This window comes from Carlito syrichta, unplaced genomic scaffold (genome assembly GCF_000164805.1).
Source record: "Carlito syrichta isolate Samal-C Ts95f unplaced genomic scaffold, Tarsius_syrichta-2.0.1 Scaffold148222, whole genome shotgun sequence".
In the NCBI taxonomy this organism is placed as follows: Eukaryota; Metazoa; Chordata; class Mammalia; order Primates; family Tarsiidae; genus Carlito; species Carlito syrichta.
Genome location: NW_007092318.1, coordinates 616,814 through 636,027, shown reverse-complemented (window position 1 = coordinate 636,027; position 19,214 = coordinate 616,814). Strand labels below are relative to the sequence as shown.

Genomic DNA, 19,214 nt, shown 5'->3' with positions numbered 1-19,214 from the left:
AGAGTCAAGAAAAAAGTATTCCCTAATAGGGGGAACTAGAAACGATCTCTAATGTGATAACTCAAGGGTCAAAACCAACATCTACAGAGACCTAACCGCACCAGTCTTTTGGGGAAATGGAATGGAGCAACTTTCCAATTCACCCTCTCTGAATATTGGAGGACTTCCATCAAAGTATACCCAGCTTGCTTAGCCTCCTGATTCATTTATTGTTACATTCCCGCACAACATTGCAGAGAGAAGCCTATTCCCTAATGCTTCATCATAAAGGAATTGCTCATTGAAATGATGATCATCACATGGTTGGTTGTTACACGGGAAAACTGCCTGCATTAATGAGCTGGCCTGGGTGTCCCTAGGACCCCCGGATACAGGAGATAAGTATACCTGTCCAGTCACATTTATCATCTCATTTCCCAGGATATCAGATCCAAGAGTATTCAAAGAGCTTTCCAAAAGCACTGGGCTATTTCTTGCCCATATTCTATTTCTCATTTTTGAAATAATGAGTAAAGCAGAAATCAGTGGAATGACTACACAAGGTAATTGAGAATTTAAATGGTTCTGGCTGAGGAGAACTGATCTGCCAGTATTGATTTGAGTTTGTGACAGAAGGGTGAAGGGATCCTACCCACCCTTTCCCCCATCACCCAAATACAAGGAAGCAATGGAAGCAAAACCTGCAGGTCTGAGATTCTTAACCTGGGGTCTATGGACAGAATTCTGTGAATCCATACACTTGGATGGGAAAATATATCTAAGCTTCACTAACCCCTTGCTGAATTTTAGCACTTCCTTTAAGCATGACCACAGGTGACAATCTGTTAGTACAGAGGAGTTCATATGACTTTGCCAACAAAAGAAATCAGATGTGTTTTAATCACATTTCAGTTGCTACAGACCTTAAGCTTATTACTACTTCACAATTATGGTATCTGACTGACCACTCAATCTATATAACAAGTTAATAAAGAAGCACAAATACCCAATCAAAAAAGTTTTTTGGAAAAACACTATAACTTGTTTCCTTATAATTCTATCTATTTCATGTATTAAAAAGATGTTTCGAGAAGGGACTCAAGTTTTGCCAGGCAGCTGCCAAAGGAGTTCAAAATACAAAAAAGGTGAAGAACTCTTGACGGAAGCTTCCATGTTAGAAACTGAGAATGCTAAAACCTAAATTCCAATTGTGACTGGTCATGGGACCCTCAGGCACATTTCAAACTTGCACAGCTGGCCTGTCCAGTGATATTAACATCTCGTTCACAAAGCTTGTTTAAAACTGAGCAAGATAATATAAATGAGAGTGGCTTATTAGCCAAAAGCACAGCAATGCTAAAGATTATGTGGTACAAAGACATTTGGCATCAGGGTAATTGAAGGAGATCAAGTGCTTCTTCAAGGTCACATCACAGCTGGTGTCTAGTAACTAGACAATGTGGCCCAACTGGCCTCTGGAAGAACGTTACTCAAAATGCTGCTCCAAGATATGGTAAGCTTATGCGACAAGGAAAATAAGCACACTGCTTCCTGCACTGAGAAAGTCTTGCTATGGAAAAAGAAGCTCAGCTAAAGTAAAGTACTTGGAAAATAAAGAGCTGGTTGAGAGACCACCCTTTAAGTGACCCTGCTCCAGAGCCTCAAATACAGGCCAATGGTGTATAACACAAAACCCACACACAAACAATTCCCCATCCTATCCCAGGAGTCATAGAAATAGAATGAAACTGATCAATCTATTGAGAGACAGCTCATAGCGACAAATACAAATTCTTGTGTCAGCAATAGTTAAGATAAGTAAGGAAGTGACTATACAAACTGCACAGGAAGCACTAGCACATTTTTATTTCGACATCAGCTCTGCACCAGCCCATTGAAAACTTTGTCAACTCAGACTTCCTCCACCCATGTCAGATCATCATTAATCAAGTTTTTTAAATCTTCAATCACACTTCTAAGAGAAAGCAGCATTTCATTTTTTAAATAAACCAATCCTTGATATTTGCTGATGTGTTAAATGGAATTTTAAACTACAGCCATATTTGTCTGTCTTCAATTTAAAAGCAGCTATAGAATAATACAGTACATTGGAGTTTAAATGATAAAGGAGACTATAACACTATATAACACTACAGTCATTAAAGTAAAATAACAGGCTGGGCACAGTGGCTCATGCCAGTAATCCCAGCAATTTGGGAGGATGAGGTGGGAGGACTGTTTGAACCCAGCCTGGGCAACATAGCGAGACCCTATCTCTACAAAAAATACAGAAAAAATTAGTTGAGTGGGGTGGTGTGTGCGTGTAGTCCCAGCTACTCGGGAGGATGAGGCAGGAGCATGCTTAAAGAAAGAGCATTAGCCGGGCTCAGTGGCTCAGCCTGTAATCCCACACCTTTGGGAGGCTGAGGTGAGTGGATTGCCTGAGCCCGCGGGTTCGAGACCCGCCTGGGCAGCGAGACCTCATCTCTACAATAAATCAAAAAATCAGCCGGGCGTGGTAGCGCATGCCTATAATTCCGGCTACTCGGAAGGCTGAGGCAGAAGGATCGCCGGAGCACAGCAGGTGAGGCTGCGGTGGCCAGGAGCGGCCACTGTACTCCAGTCTGGGCGACCAAGTGAGACTCCAACTCAAAAAAAAAAAAAAAGAAAGAGCATTGTTCGAGCTCCAAAGTTGGAGGTTGCGGTGAGCCATGATCATGCCACTGCACTCCAGCCGGAGCAACAGAATGAAAACCTGACTCAAACAAAAAAAAGTAAAACAACAGTGCTATAATTTCATTTAAAAGGCAACCAGAGTAGAGGTGGTTTGTAGTTACCAGATTTCACGTTGCATGCATTTGTTTTAAAATAGTAACAAAAATTTTCAAAACAATCAGATATGATCCTTTCTCCAATACAAAGAAATGAGAGGGTCAGAATTCACTCATCTTCCAAAATAAAAAATACATATGTTGATCTCCATTCCTTTCTTCCCCCTATCCGACATCCCTTATTCTTTCCCAAATGTATTCTTCTATGGCCTGGTACAACCTGATCCAAGTCATTTCAACCCCTGAGGTTCCAGCAGGACTTGTATCACTAGATTTATCAGTACACCGGTTGCCTCAGCCTCAAGCTAGTCTTCAAGTACAAAGTCATGCCCACATATTAATAATACCATATCCAGAGAGCAGATATGCTTGGTTTCTTTTATAAAATAGAAAAACCATCCAATTCATTGACCAAAAACAGTGTTCTACAGGAATAGTACCATCATTTTAAATCTTACACAGTATACAGAACCTTTGCAAAGAAAAGTTTGAGGGGATGGAGAGGACTCATAATGTCCACCAATACCATTTTTAATATGTGTGCACAAGAAAATACTTATAAAGCCTATCTAGTTCCAACATGACTCTAACTCCTTTCTTCTAAACCTTATTGTTTCTTGTTCCATGTCAACGCAATTTCTAAAAAGTAGGCATTCACTCATTTTTAAAAAACATTTGTTATATACCATGCTATTTGTTTTTGCCTTGGGAACTATAATGTTCTAACACTAATTCTATCTCAAAATGAGCAATGACTATTTCATTTTTAATGCTGTTTACTGTAAATTCACCATCAATGAACTCATTCCACTGATAAGGTATAAACTTTTTATAAGAACAATAGAATTACCTAGTGATGTTAGCATCCAAGTCAATATCAGCTCACCTCTGATGTGGATCGTTACCCACAGACAATACCAAGCCGTTAGTTACATGCACTTCCTTAGGAGTTTCAAGTTGCTCTTATCACCAATGGGCCTCTCCACAAACTCTAACATATATCTGTACATCCAAGAATCCTTCAGAAAGTTTCATAGTGGTTATCCGAAATAATCTTTATTATGACCTCTAATACATCAGTATAAGTAGGAATAGAAATAAGCTTTTGACGTTCAACTTTCATCAGGCAAAATCTTTTGCTAGCCTCAAGTCAATGTTTTAATGAAGGACTGGTGAGTGTAACAGGCAGTGTATCATTTAGCATAGTGGCAAATGAAGTTATTACAACTGTTCAGAAAAAGCCCCCAAGGTCTTCCTACTATAAAGAGATAAATGCCACCAAGTGATATAACAGAACTAAAAACAGACTGGGATATACCTTTGTTCTATGAGATCAGAAATGAGAAAGAGGGGGCTGGGCTGAAATAAAACAACAGAACACATGAAAACGTCTCTTTTGTAATTTTAATTGAAGCATTGCTAATTCATTTTTTAACTCTCTCTTATAAGCACCAAATTTTAATATCTAAGTCAATTTTGGGGGAAAGAAACACCACCAAGAACTTCCCTGCAGAACTAAACAATGAAGTTCATTCCTCTAAACATCCAAATTGAAGTTCTACCAAAACCAAAACCAGAAAAGCCCACACAGAAATAAAAAGTAACAAAAATCACATTCTAGGGGGTCAGTGCATTTAGCAGTCTTTGCTGTGCTGTCTAACCATCCTTCAGCTGACTTTCAAAAAAAATCACACCCTACCTCATCAAAATATACATTTTCCGTGTGAATTTTTAAGTTAAAAATAATAATTAAAAAAAGAAAACTTTAAGGAATTCACAATCAATTGCCTGACTTGTTTCGATGTCATGTACAGCATGTGAAGGTGAAGAAGGCTATTTGCAGCACATGATTAGATAGATTAGGGGATATTCATCTTCAAGGTTTAGCTTTCTTCCAAACAGTGTAAAATACCCACCTGGACAGGGAGTCAAGGAATAAAAGCAGGTAATTCAAGGAAGAACAGGCATCACCTAAAATTCGATTGCTGGCCTACAAACTGGAACATAAATGAAAAGCTTCATGGCTTAGAACACTGGGAATGAAAATGAAGGCCTTTGAATAAGGCCACTTTGCAGCCTGAGACATCTACCACCTGAGACATCTAAGGGGAAACTGAGTGGATGAAAGGCTAACAGAACACAAATATTCTCTCAGGTGACACTACTGTTTCCAGGGTCTCACAAAAGTTTTATAAGAAGGGTGAAGGGAGAGAGATGGGGTTGGGGCAAAGATGGGAGGAAGAGAGAGAAAAGGGAAGGAAGAGAACAAGGAGGAAGGACGTGAGAGAAGCAAGGAGGAAGAAAAATAGGTAGAAGGAGGAAAAAGGAGGGAGGGAAGGGGAGGTGGGAGAAAGAAGGAAAACTAGAGAGTAGAAGCCTTTTCCCTGTATGTTACCAACTGATTTCTCATATGAACACAGACCTGATTGTACAAAAATGCTTCTGAAGGGAACCCTAAACAAAAGTGAACAGTTGGTGGGGGTAGATACCAAAGCTCTCCACAGGCTGTGGAAGGACACAGCCAGGAAGCAAGCAGGGTACTCTCCTCCTCACATGGAGAACCTAGGGGGTTATTCTTGCCTCTTGCTGGGCATCTGATCTTGGCAGGGTGTCTGCACTCTGTCATGCTGTCCCAGCCCGCTAGGGCTAGTGGGACCAGGCTTCTCTGTAGGCCGGCAGCAGTCACAAACTCTCCCTTGACAGCAATAAAACCTGCTGTCATGGGAACCTGGACTCAGCAACCACAGATAAGGAAGCTGTCGTCCACAGACTACAGTCCACTCTTTAGAAGAAAGAACCACAGTACCAATTTTCAATGACAGTGCTCTCATCTCACTAATTCTCTATATTTTCTTATTTTCCTGGACTAACTTTTCTAAATAGAACTAATGGAGAACCGATGTTAACTGTGCAATCCCCAGCATTATTTTAATTCAATTTCTATTACAAATTAGCATCAAGAAAAGTATAGAAACTAAAGTCAGATAATTTTAATATTAGAGTAGACTGAGTGTCTTCAGACATTTTACCTGATACAAGTTGGATGGTGTTTTAGACTAGGGCTTCTCAAGCTTTTCAGGTACACATAAATCCCCTGGAGAGCTGATGAAATAGGTTACTGGGCCCCACCTCCAGCATTTCTGATTGGGTAACAGATTGGCATGGGGCTTGAGAACTTGCATGTCAACTAGTTGCTGGGTGATGCTGCAAGTCTGGGAACACCTTTGAGAACCACTGCTTTGTACCAGTAATGCCTGACCATTAAAAGTACCTGGGAAGCTGTGGTAAGCCACACCCCCAAATTTCTGAGGTTGGGACCCAGGAATCAGTAGTTTTTAAAAGTTTCCAGGGTGGTTCCAATGTATAGCCAAATTTGAGAGCCAGGGCTTTATATAATCCAGAGCTAATTCTATTTATTATTGGAATTTAAAATCTTCAATTGGCATAGAATTTACCTGAGCGCTCTGTTCTGGCAACACAATGTCATGGTCAAAGGATATAATTCCAAGTATGAAGGGACACAGACGATCTCCTTTGAGAATTCCACAGGACAATACAGGCGCCCAAGCTGTTCTTCATAGAGTGACAGGGCTTCCGTCAGATTGACACAGTTGCCCTAAATCAAAGAGAAAAAAAACAAACAATGAGATACTTGAGTCCTCCTGAGGACTCTATTCATTTGGAGGTCTCTAGTAAAGGAGAATAATTCTAGCTTTAGATAAAAGTCCATCTTTGAAAATGAGATAAAAGATTTCTGTATTTTCACAAATTGCATTGAATTCTATTTATAGGCTCATTAGCTCATTATCCTTCTATCTCATTTACCAAGCCATTTCAAATTATGAAGCAATAGAAAGCAATGAGACCAATTTCTGATTAGTGACACAATCGCTGAATCACCATGCAATTTAGCAAAGATTCATACATGTAACCCATTCAAAGTAAATTTTCTCAATAACAGTCACCATTGTACTCAAAATGAAGTATCAAAAACATAGTGTTCTTGACAAAACTTCACCCTCCAAGAGTCTAAAATGTTGACACAGAACTACATTCACCCTTCTCCCCCCATGCTTTCCCAGAAAGTCTGTGATTTTAAGGTATAAAAGGACAAAAGTGTATTCACGATATACAAGGGGGGCCCAAGAAAACCCTGAAATTTATTTGTAAAAAACTGTGTATTTATTCTTACATGTTTAAATTTCAGTCACCTTCAAAGTACACTTCATGTGATGCAATACACCTATCACAACACTTTTTCTACTGCTCAAGACAGTTTTTGAGCTTGTCAATTTTGATGCCTTTTAGCAATTCTGCTGTTTTTTGTTTTACCTCTTCCACATCAGCAAAACATTTCCCTTTGAGGACTTTTTTCATCAGAGAACCAAATAAACTTGCTTGGGGTGAGAATAGGCGAATAAAGAGGGTTGGGCATGGGGCTCATGCGGTTTTGGTGTAAAAAAAAAAAAACTGATGAACACTCAGTGTAGTGTGGGCTGGTGCACTCGTAAATCACCCATCATGAAATGGGCAAACACACTGAAAGAATATTAAAAAAAAAAAAAAAAAAAAAAGATCAGCCAGGCTCGGTGGCTCAGCCTGTAATCCCGCGCCTTTGGGAGGCTGAGGTGAGTGGATTGCCTGAGCCCGCGGGTTCGAGACCTGCCTGGGCGGCGAGACCTCATCTCTACAATAAATCAAAAAATCAGCCGGGCGTGGTAGCGCATGTCTGTAATTCCGGCTACTTGGAAGGCTGAGGCGGAAGGATCGCCGGAGCCCAGCAGGTCGAGGCTGCGGTGGCCGGGAGCGGCCGCTGCACTCCAGTCTGGGCAACAGAGTGAGACTCCAACTCAAAAAAAATAAATAAATAAAATCACCAAAGCCGAACGCAGCCTCTCACAACAACGCTAGCTGGTACACTGATGCTGATGGGTTCTCAGAACACTTACCTAGTGGGGAAACCCTGTACTTCGAGGCACCTGCCCACAAAAAAAATTATTCCAGGTTTTTTTGAGTCCTCCCTTATATATACTAAAAGCAACCACTTTTAGCATACAACCCAGTTACACCCCTTATCAAAAACTTTCTCTTGACTTCATCATTCTTCTTTTCTCCTTTTTCAGCATCCCCAGCAGCTAGGGGTGGTCAATGAAATATAGCAGAAGTCTGCTGAGGGCTACTGGAAAGTTTCTGATTCTGAACAATCAAAGATAGAGACAGTGTTCTGCTCCTTTGACTTTCTTTCAGCCTATAACCTGATGCAACATTTGGAGCTGCAGCAGCCATCCTGTGACCATGAGGGAAAAAAAAAAGTGAAGAAAATACCAGAGATGCCAGCCAAGATACAGCATAGCTATTAAATGGCTATCGTATTTACCGAGCTCTAAAGAAATGCTTCTCAATCTTTCATGTGCCTACAAATCACAGGAATCTTATGCAGGTTTGGATTCAGTAAGTTAAGTTTAGGGTAGGGTTTATCATCATTTTATCACAATTCACCCCAAATGCTTTTCATTGCAGCTTTAGAAAACAAAATGGAGCCGGGCTCGGTGGCTCAGCCTGTAATCCTGCACCTTTGGGAGGCTGAGTTGAGTGGATTGCCTGAGCCCGCAGGTTCGAGACCCGCCTGGGCAACTTGGCAAGACCTCATCTCTACAATAAATCAAAAAATCAGCCGGGCGTGGTAGCCCATGCCTGTAATTCCGGCTACTCGGAAGGCGGAGGCGGAAAGATCGCCAGAGCCCAGCAGGTCGAGACTGCGGTGGCCGGGAGCGGCCACTGCACTCCAGTCTGGGCGACCCAGTGAGACTCCAACTCAAAAAAAAGAAAAAGAAAACAAAATGGGTACTTAATACCACCGGCTTCCTTTTAACCTCTGAAGTGCTTTGCTTAACAGTCACAAGACTACTGGATCTATGTGCTGATTCCATTTCTTAAGAACTTTACTATTAATTAGACTCAAAACAGCCAAGTACAATATAAGATAAAAATTATTTACAAATAAAGGCAGCCTGTGATGTAAGAACTGAGAATGGCATTTCAAAACCAATCAGCCAGCTAGTCACGGGCAAGAGGTTAGAACTATTCTGAGAGCTGGCACTGGTGGTTTCGACTTAGCACATTCACTCAGCATGACGTCATCCTTCAGTACTGGCCTGTTTAGTAACCCATCATCAGGGTCCTGCAGTAGGATATGGCCAAAGTGTCCTTCACCAGCATATAATTTAGTTTCAACATCAAGTTCACCACGAGAGCATATAAACACCACACGTGTAATTTAAGATTCACAAATAGAAAACACTGCCCAGTTGTTTTTAGAACACATCACCCCCGGGGAAACTATAGAATAGAAATACCACCAAGGTGAAGAGTAAATGGCTTTCCTTGCCATATTAAAATTAACACTACACTCTCTCTTTATAGAGGGTACATGGGAGGACTTCCTTACAGAGAATGTGGTAAGGAAATAGGAAAGTTTCAATCTGCTCTTCCCCAACATTGTCAAGAAGTGGTTTTAAAAAAGAAACAGAAAAAAAAACTCACCACAAATAGAGACTTACCCCAAAAAAGTAACATGATACATTTCACTTTCCTGTCTATTTAAATTGAATTACATTTTTTTTATTTTCAAGAAAAACACATGGGAGACACAGAACAAAAATCTAATAGCAAAAAATTAAGCAGCTATTAAGGATGAGAGGAAGGGATGGGAAAGAAGGTGAGGGCACACTTAGTGTTACAGAGTAAAAGGGACTCATTTGCCCGATGCCCCAGAGGTCAATACTATAACACCAGGTTTTTGAAAATAAGCTTCTAGCCAGGCTCAGTGGCTCAGCCTGTAATCCCGCGCCTTTGGGAGGCTGAGGTGAGTGGATTGCCTGAGCCCACGGGTTCGAGACCCGCCTGGGCAGCGAGACCTCATCTCTACAATAAATCAAAAAATCAGCCGGGCGTGGTAGTGCATGCCTGTAATTCCGGCTACTTGGAAGGCTGAGGCGGAAGGATCGCCGGAGCACAGCAGGTCGAGGCTGCGGTGGCCAGGAGCGGCCGCTGCACTCCAGTCTGGACGACCAAGTGAGACTCCAATTCAAAAAAAAAAAAAAAAAAAGAAAGAAAGAAAATAAGCTTCTATTATCATTATTACTTTTAGAGACAGGATCTCACTCTGTCCCCAGACAAGTACAGTGATATAATTGTAACTCACTATAACCTTGAACTCCTGGGCTCAAGTGATCCTCCCACTTCTGCTGCCCAAGTAGCTGGGACTACAGGTATGCACCACCACACCCGGCTAATTTTTTAAATTTTTGTAGAGATGGGGTCTTCCTATGTTGCCCAGGCTGTTCTGGAACTCCTCGCTCATGAGATCCTCCCACCTCAACCTCCCAAAGCACTGGGATTACAGGCATGAGCCCTAGTGCCTGGCCTAAGAAAAGCTTTTTATTATAAGTTGTCTATTTGACTCCAGCTCAAATTTGTCTCCCCATATTGGCTTTAAGGCAATTCATTTATTAGAAAAGGCTTAGGGGGTGGATTCTGGGTTAACAAGTAAATGGTGGAAGAAAAGGCAAGGTCTGGAAAGTTCGAAGGCATGTCCAATTATCTCTTTATGCTTCCTCATGGGTCTCAAATGCAAATTTGGAGGGAATTAGTATGAAACATGTGGCAGAAATTTAGGCTGTGGTGTAAGCAAGCCCATTCTGCACAAACTCCAGTTGCCTATACTGGTTTTAACTAAATTTAGCCAGTTCGTTTACCTCATAAGCAGAGGGAGTTTCAGTGGTTCAGCAAGTTGTTTGTTTTTATCTGCCATCCTGCAAACTCAAGAATGCTTATCAGTTACTATTTTCTTTAACTCCTGAGCTCAAGTGATCCTCCTTAGTCTCCTGAGTACCTGGGACTACAAGCACGCACCACCTTGCCTGGCGACACTTGCTTTTTTGCTTTACAGGTTTCTGTACTGTTTGCACCTTTTGAACCTAAGTTAGTTAGCATATATTAATTCTGTAATGTAAAAAAATATAGGAACAGAAGAATATGTACTCAATGACACCTTTTTCTATCAATTTCAAAAGCACACAAAACTAAATAATATAACAATATAGAATCATCTACAGGGAAAATACAGGAATAGAAAAAAATCACACCAAGGTTGGGTAACTTCTAGATGTGTCAAGGGTACTGGTAATGTGTGGTTCTCAAGTTGGGTGGGGGATGAGGGAATTATTAGTATTTTGCATTACTTACATGTATGTTATATATCTATTTTTATATGCATCAAATCAAATAACTTACAGGTTTTTAAAATGGGGGTTGGGGAAGAGAAGGGAAGGAAGTCAAGTCCCAGGAACTGCCTCCTAGTTTCATGAAAGCAATTCCTCCCCAATTCAAGTTCTATTGGCCCACCTCGATTCTCACACATTCTATGACACACATTCCCCAACTTCATGGCATGCTGACAAGGTTGTCTTCAAGCAGCCATGGTGACACCAGTGACATCACAAATTCATCACTACAATGCAAGCAATTTGGGGCAGAACATTTAGCTTTTGTAAACCACCAACACAAGATTTTCATCCCACCCTTTACCTGACTCCAGTTCCAAGCTACAAACTCAGGCAAAGGGAGTGGGCTGGCAGGAATTGAGGGTATTTCCTGAGGCTGTCACTTGACAGTTAAAATAAAATTATACTACGGCAAGTACATCAATATATCTTTAGCCAAACCATCCTGGTTCTTGATTTGACTACTGCCCTCAGTGCATATGAATCTCACCATGTGACTCAATCACCAAATGATGATCCCAGGTGTTATAAAATGTGATCACTTTGTAGTTCCAGAAAACATGCTATAATGTATCTTTTGGACAATTCTTAGAAATCAGCACAGCCCTGGGCATAGAATTCTTGTGATTTTTGGTAAAAGTCTGTTGGCAAAGGCAAGGTATCAAAGCTTGGGTCACTAATATTTATAAATAGTTTATAAGTAAGCATTTCTATTAGTCTTCCATACTAAGATAACAGTTTCCTATAGGAGGCAGCCCACCTGACAGATATTCAGGACAAAAGACAGTCATACTAACTCTACCTGTTGCCTATTACAAACTGACTGGTGTGCAGTAGATTCATTTTTTTTTTTTTCAGTCTTGTTTGGTTAAAGATCCCAGAGCCTCACATTCTTCCTTGACTTAATCTGCATGAAATTTTCTTCTACTAATTTGCAGAAACATAAAGGAAAAAATTCTATAGGTATGTTCTGCTTAAAAAATAGCCACTCATGAAACAGTCCAACTTGCTTCTTCATAATAAGCCTTTGAGCAGGTTTCATTTTAGATTTCCTATAAAGCAGGGGTCAGCAAACTTCCTCTGTAAAGGGCCAGAGGGAAAATATTTTAGGCTTTGCAGATCATACAGTATCTAACGCAACTATTCAGCACCAAAGCAGCCACAGACACTATTTAATGAATGGGTGTGGCTGAGTGCCAAGAGAACTTTACAGAAACAAGCCAGAGGTCAGATTTCACCCATAGTTTGTAGACTCTTGCTTTAAACGCTCAAGCCTAGAACACGTTTTTAAAAATCAATTCTTAGAAATGAGACAAATGCTGAAGGTGGTGGCTTATGCCTACAATTCCAGCACTTTGGGGGTCAGAGGTGGGAGGATCACTTGAGGCCAGGAGTTCGAGACCAAACTGACAACACAGCAAGACCCCACCGCTACAAAAAATAAAATAGAAATAAATTAGCCAGGCATGGTGGTATTCGCCTGTAGTTCCAGCTACTTGGAAGGCTGAGGTGGGAGAATCGCTTAAGCCCAGGAATCTGAGGCTGCAGAGAAGTATGATCATGCCATTTCATTCCTGCCTGGGCAACAGGGAGGGAGGGAGGAAGGGAGGGAAGGAAGGAATAGCAGAGAGAGGGAAAAGCTAACATAGCAGGCCTCAGACTGCTATCCTTAGAAAGGCCTGTTTGCAAGGTTGACTCTTGGCTGGCATCTGTTAACTTGGGTTTTGGGAGTATTCCTACTATTCCTCAACTACAAGAGTGGCATACTATATGTCTATACCATCTGACAATGTGGTTTGCGCTGAACACCTGCTTTCCTCCTGGGAGTCTGGAATTTTGTCATGTGCTAAGCAGAGGGTGCCTATGTAATCAGCCACCAATAAAAACGTGGGTACTAAGTCTCTAATGAGAAAAAAACAACACTTCACATGTGGTCACACAATTGGATGCTGAGAGAATCAGTAGTTTCTTTGAAACTTGTGCCTCGTTTCCAGTTGGAAGTTTGTGCCTCGTTTCCTCTGGACTTCACCCTAAGCACCTTTTCCCTTTGCTGATTTTGCTGTGTCTCCTTTAATGTAACAAATCATAGCCATGAGTACAAAAATAATAATAATTTCTGAATACCGGGGGGGAAATCCATTTGTAAATGGTTCTTTGCTCTCCTCAAGGCTTTCCAACACTCACCAAATGCAAAGTCTAAGATTAATCATTTCATGCCTGCAGGTCTTACATGCAGAGGGAAGAGGAGAAAAAAAGGATAGACTGGAGCTTGAGAAGGTGTTATTTAGAGTTGCTAAGTTGTTATTGGCATTATTAATCTCAGATTCCATAAAACGTCTAGAATAGGGTGCTTGCAAACGCCTCCTCAGGAGGATAAAGTTAAAACCTATACAGTATACTAATACTTTATATTAAAAACAAAAAGTAGAGAAGGGGATTCTCCTGTAAACTCAGAAGAATTCAGAGACCCAGAGTGCATTACTACCTAAGTGCTCATCATTTGTTTACTCAAAGAATTTTTGTACCAAGTAAAGAGGCTGGATTATCAATTAGCTGTCTTTGCTGTCATTTTCAGAATTCTATCAAAAATTGTAACATCAAGAAATACAATCTTAAAACTGTCTTTTAAAATTAAAAATTCCCTCAATCGGCTTCCATCTGGTGGCAGGAGTTCAAACTACAGCTAGAGTTGTTAAATCGAATGTATGTTGATAAATGGACTTTTCTATTAAGAGCCTCCTAGAGGATGAAGATGGGGGAAGGAGAACAAATCACAGTCTGTGTCTCCATCTGGTGGCAATAGCTCATACTACAGCCAAAGACCAGCGCTGATAAATCAGGATAAATCTTGTGTCCTTAATTCCCACTAGATGATAGGTCGGCTATTTAGAAACTTACTGCTTGAAAGAACATAATCCAGTGATGCTGTCCTATCCTTAGCAGACATAAAGTTTTTAAACATGCATTCAAATGTCAAATTATATAATTTGTACTGAGAGTTTTGGAGGGAAAAACAAGTTAGGTAGCCTACCTGTGTAAAATATTTCCCATCCTGTTTCAATACTTTCATTGAGAGGTCAAGAATCAGTCTGAGAAACTCCCATGTGGAATCTGCATGTTTAAAAAAAGTTTTATAAATATAGGCTTGCATGCATCAACATCTATAGTAAAATATTCACTCTAATAGTCAATGCCAAGAAAAAAGAGTCATGAGCTTAAGACCTACTATTCAAGAGCTTTTTCATGAACAATAATATATGGTCATACAAATCAAGGCCAAAGGCAAATTTACATGCACCTAGCATTGCTTTCACAGTACCAATAAAGATCTGACACAATGGCAGTGGTTGAAACCTGAAAGAAAACTGCTTGAAGTGAGTTGGAGGGGAAGCAGCAACATCCCAAGAGAAACTGTAAGGGTCAAACTCAGCCAGAAATCACATTTATAGACAAATATTTAACCAACAGTGATTTGGAGGATGTTGTTTAGGAAGGAGAATTGTCTCTGTTGTTGCTTACAAAAGTCAACAGTTTGTCCCAATACAGGTTAAAAATCAAATAATTAAAACAAGCTATCCAGCAATTTAATGCCTCAATGATGTGATTACGAGTTACCTAACTTTTGTTCACTCAACTCAAATGATTGAGTTAATAATTCACTCATTTAGTGGCAGACCATGAATTAAAGCCAAATCCAGTCATCTTTTCACTATGGGCTTCAAATTAACTCCCTTTTTTAAAAAGAGAGAACTTACTAGACAATCTAATTTCTAAGACCCTTTCACCCTCACGTGGTGCCAAGAGAAACATTTCAGTGAAAAATACCTTGGTTAAAAAAAAAAACACAACAGAATCTACCTTCTTCTGGAGACGTGGAGATTGGAACAGCTGTCAAATCATTAATCACATAATCAAATTCTCTCCCTTCTTGTGCGTACCTCTTCAGTACTGGAATACAGTCTTCTATTAGAACCTTCCAGAGAGAACAGGAATAGATAAATGAGTCAACAAGTGGATGTAGTAAAACTAGAAGAGGACCGGGGGAAAATGTAAGCAGGATCTTATATTCACAGCACCTGCCACACAAACCAAAAGAACTTTCATGCCTGTAACAGCACAAAAATGAAGCTTACTCTCTGCTTTGAACACCTTCACATGTGAATGAAACAACAAGTCTAGAGGTACTATTACTGTCTTCATTTTGCCAATGGAGAAACAAACTTTGAGTAGTTACACAGCTTGCCCAAAGACATCTAATAAGAAACAGGGCCAAGAAGTATACTTAGAACCATATGAAAGTCAACTTTATACTCCAATCTATACTACCTCTCCTACCACTATCTCTATTTCCTTCTACTTTTAATTTTTCTTTGATACTAAGCATAGAATGATTTCATTGTTTATGAATTTACTTTCACATCTTACTCTTAACCTATGGTTTTTCAATTTCCCCTAACACTTTGAGTATTGCTGACAATAAGGCCACATAGCAAAAAACAGCTTCCACCATCACAGGATAATTAAACAGCACAGCAATCAAGGGCTGGAATTCTCAAACAGATCCCAGATAGTAAATATAGGAACTAAGTTTGAAGTCTGCCTTATCTTTAAAATATTGAGGCTCTAATACTGGAGACATGTCAGGTTCGAGGCAACACCCTGAACTAGACAGGAGTCATTTTCAACTTTTCCCTGTACATAAACTACTTGTGTACCTAATCCTGACTTGTACCCAACACCTTTATAATAAAGCTTTAAAAAAAAAAAAAAAAAAAACTCTTGCAAAAGAAAATTCCGGCCGGGCGCAGTGGCTCAAGCCTATAATCTCAGCACTTTGGGAGGCCAAGGTAAGGGGATTGCCTGAGCCCACAAGTTTGAGAACAGCCTAGGCAACTTGACGAGACCTCATCTCTACAATAAATCAAAAAATTAGCCAGGCATGGTAGTGCGAGTCTGTAATTCCAGCTGCTTGGAAGGCTGAGGTAGAAGGATCGCTGAGCCCAGCAGGTCAATGCTGGTGTGGCCATGAGCGTGCCACTGTACTCCAGCATGGACGATGGAGTGAGACGCCAACTCAAATTAAAAAAAGAAAAAAGATGCCGGACTCGGTGGCTCAGCCTGTAATCCCACGCCTTTGGGAGGCTGAGGTGAGTGGATTGCCTGAGCCCACGGGTTTGAGACCCGCCTGGGCGGCGAGACCTCATCTCTACAATAAATCAAAAAAATCAGCCGGGCGTGGTAGCGCATGCCTGTAATTCCGGCTACTCGGAAGGATGAGGCGGAAGGATGGCTGGAGCCCAGCAGGTCGAGGCTGCGGTGGCCGGGAGCGGCCACTGCACTCCAGCCTGGGTGACAGAGTGAGACTCCAACTCAAAAAAAAAAGAAAAGAAAAGAAAAAATCCATATAACAACCAGAAATCAAAAGTTTGCCCCTAAGATAATCCATTCCATTTTTGTTTCCTATGAATGTTCTTATATGTAGCCTCACAGTCATAATTTTAAGAAGCTGGACTTTACTGTCCTAATTGTTTTATAATTTGCTTCACTTAATGCATCATACAAGTCCAACTATGAAGAGACAGTACTAACATAACCCAGCTGCCTGGAATCTACATAGTAACCCCATCTGATATGCTCATAATTTTCCCATAAGTTCATATAAACTCCTTTTTTTTTTGAGCCAGAGTCTCACTCTGTAGCCGCCCAGGCTGGAGTGCAGTGGCACACTGCTCAGGGCCACCGCAGGCAGCCTCAACCTGCTGAGCCCAGGGATCTGCCTCAGCCTTCCAAGTAGCTGCAACTACAGGCACACACCACCGTGCCTGGCTAATTTTTTTATTTATTGTAGAGATGAGGTCTCGCCAAGTTGCTGGGCTGGACTTGAACCCGTGAGCTCAGGCAATCCTATCACCTTGGCCTCCCAAAGTGCTAGGATTATAGGCTTGAACCATCATGACCGGCCATAAATTCTTATAAATATCCACACACCAAACACATGTGTATTCTCTTTTGTAAAACAGGTAAGACGTATCATTCTGATCTTGGACATTCACCTGACATCTCTCCAGTTAATGATAATGTAGTATTACCCTTAAAAATATGCTAATCCACTAAAAATGTTCTACGGCTGTCATCGGCGAGCCTCAGCCTCTATAAGCACAGCTGTAATAAACCTTGTATTGATGTCTCTGTGTCTGTGAGCTAGGTACTTAAACACTGTGAACAGCAATTCATTCTCTAACCAGCAATGCATGTGAGAGAACCTATCTCTTCCTTGCATCCTCTCCAGCATGGGATGTTGTCCTATTAAATTTTGTCCAATGCTAATGATTTCACATGAACTTCCTGGGCCATAAACAGGAATAAGCATCTTGTGGTATTTTTACAGATTTCACTATTCTAGCTATCCTCTTCTGAGAAATACCCATTCATATACTTTCCAAAATATCACTAACTTCATTTTTAAAATTTTAAGTTGTAGGACCTCTTCATATTATTTTTTGAGTCGGAGTCTCGCTCTGGCTGAAGTACAGTGGCATAATCATGGCTACCATAGCCTTGACCTGCTGGGCTCAGGCGATCCTCCCAAGTAGCTGAGACTACAGACATATCCCACCACAGCTGGCTAATTTTTTGATTTATGGTAGAGATGAGATCTCACCATGTTGCCCAGGCTGGTCATGAACTCCAGGGCTCAGAAAATGCTCTCGACTCAGCCTCCCAAAGTGCTGGGATTACAAGTGTGAGCCACTGTACTCAGCTGTTACCAGTCTTTTTCCTAGAATGTCTTTTGGCTTAGTAATAACAAAATACCATAAACAATTTCTGAGTGTCTTGTCTTTACAAAGTTTCCTAACTCTAAATTGTCTTAAATGTATTAGTTTTTCCATCTAGAGCTTAAGCCACCAAAATTCCAATTGATATGGTTTCTAGAGTTAACTAACTTTGTCCTCACACAGATGGATATCGTGCCAACATCATGTATTAAATCAACTAAGTCTCCTTTCCCCAGGTAAACTGAAACACATCTTAGGCCATATATTAACAGTGTGCATTGGAATACACACTCAGATGTGTTCAAGTTTCTGTGACATGCCGTGTCATAATTTCTATTTGATTATTGTGCCTTACAGGAAACTAACAACCAATAGGACATGTATCACTCCCCTATAATTATTTTCTAAAGTTTTCTTGGCTATTCTTAGATATTTACTTTTACAAATAAATTTTAAAATCAGTTGGTCTAATTCTAAAATGCCCCTTGGGATTCTGATTTGAATTACTTATAATTGGGAATAAACTGTGCTGTTATTACCATTAAAGAAAATAGCATGCTTCTCTGCGTAGTCTGACTTTGATATTTTCTGGTAAGTTTTTAACCTCATTCATATCAGTTGCACAATACCATTCTTGCTAAATGTATTCCTAAGGATTTAACACTTAATTACTTTGAATAGGATTTCCTGCCCACTCCCCATTTTTATTCAAACTGTGTAGCATTTACCATAGAGAAAAAAAATTTTAGTCTGCCTTTATTCAATCACTTTCCCAAATTCTCGTGAATTCAACTAGTTTTCTATACAAGTTTCCAGATTTTCTAGCATTCATATCATCTATAAATTACTTATATTGTTTTCATCTTCCTATCTTAGCTACCTCAAAAACAATGTTGAATAAAGGTAATAATAAGTATCATCGTCTTGTTCCTAGTTTCAGTAGAAATGGCCATTTACTATATTTTGCATTTTTCCATTTATAGCTGACTTTAAGCTTCTCATAATTAGTTTCAATTATGTTGAGGTAGTTTCCCCTCCACTGCAATTTTATTTTTTGTTTACCTAAAAAGCTTTTATTTAAAATGACTGCTAAATATTCTCAAATTATTTGTCATCTGTTATTATATTACTCCTTTAAATTACTCATATTATGTTGACATATTTCTTTATTTTCACATCTTTATATTTCTGAACTAAATCCCACTTGGCATAATATAGAATTCTTTTAAAAAGTTGTCAGATTTAGCTTTTCTACTAGGAAATTTTGTACACACATAAAAACCAATCTTGGCCGGGCTCGGTGGCTCAGCCTGTAATCCCGCGCCTTTGGGAGGCTGAGGTGA

At 40.2% G+C, this 19,214-nt stretch overlaps 1 protein-coding gene across 1 annotated transcript in view; it reads right to left on the bottom strand.

Moving 5' to 3' along the window:
• Window positions 1-4,196: 4,196 nt before the first annotated feature.
• SMS (spermine synthase) overlaps window positions 4,197-19,214 on the bottom strand; it is a 40,088-nt gene continuing 25,070 nt past the window's right edge. Inside the window, exons 8-11 of the mRNA XM_021708803.1 lie at window positions 14,954-15,068; window positions 14,127-14,206; window positions 6,311-6,426; window positions 4,197-4,726 (exon numbers count right to left, since the gene is read on the bottom strand). Of these exons, the coding sequence (XP_021564478.1) occupies window positions 4,687-4,726; window positions 6,311-6,426; window positions 14,127-14,206; window positions 14,954-15,068 (351 nt within the window). The 3' untranslated portion in view covers window positions 4,197-4,686. The remainder of the gene's footprint in view (window positions 4,727-6,310; window positions 6,427-14,126; window positions 14,207-14,953; window positions 15,069-19,214) is intronic.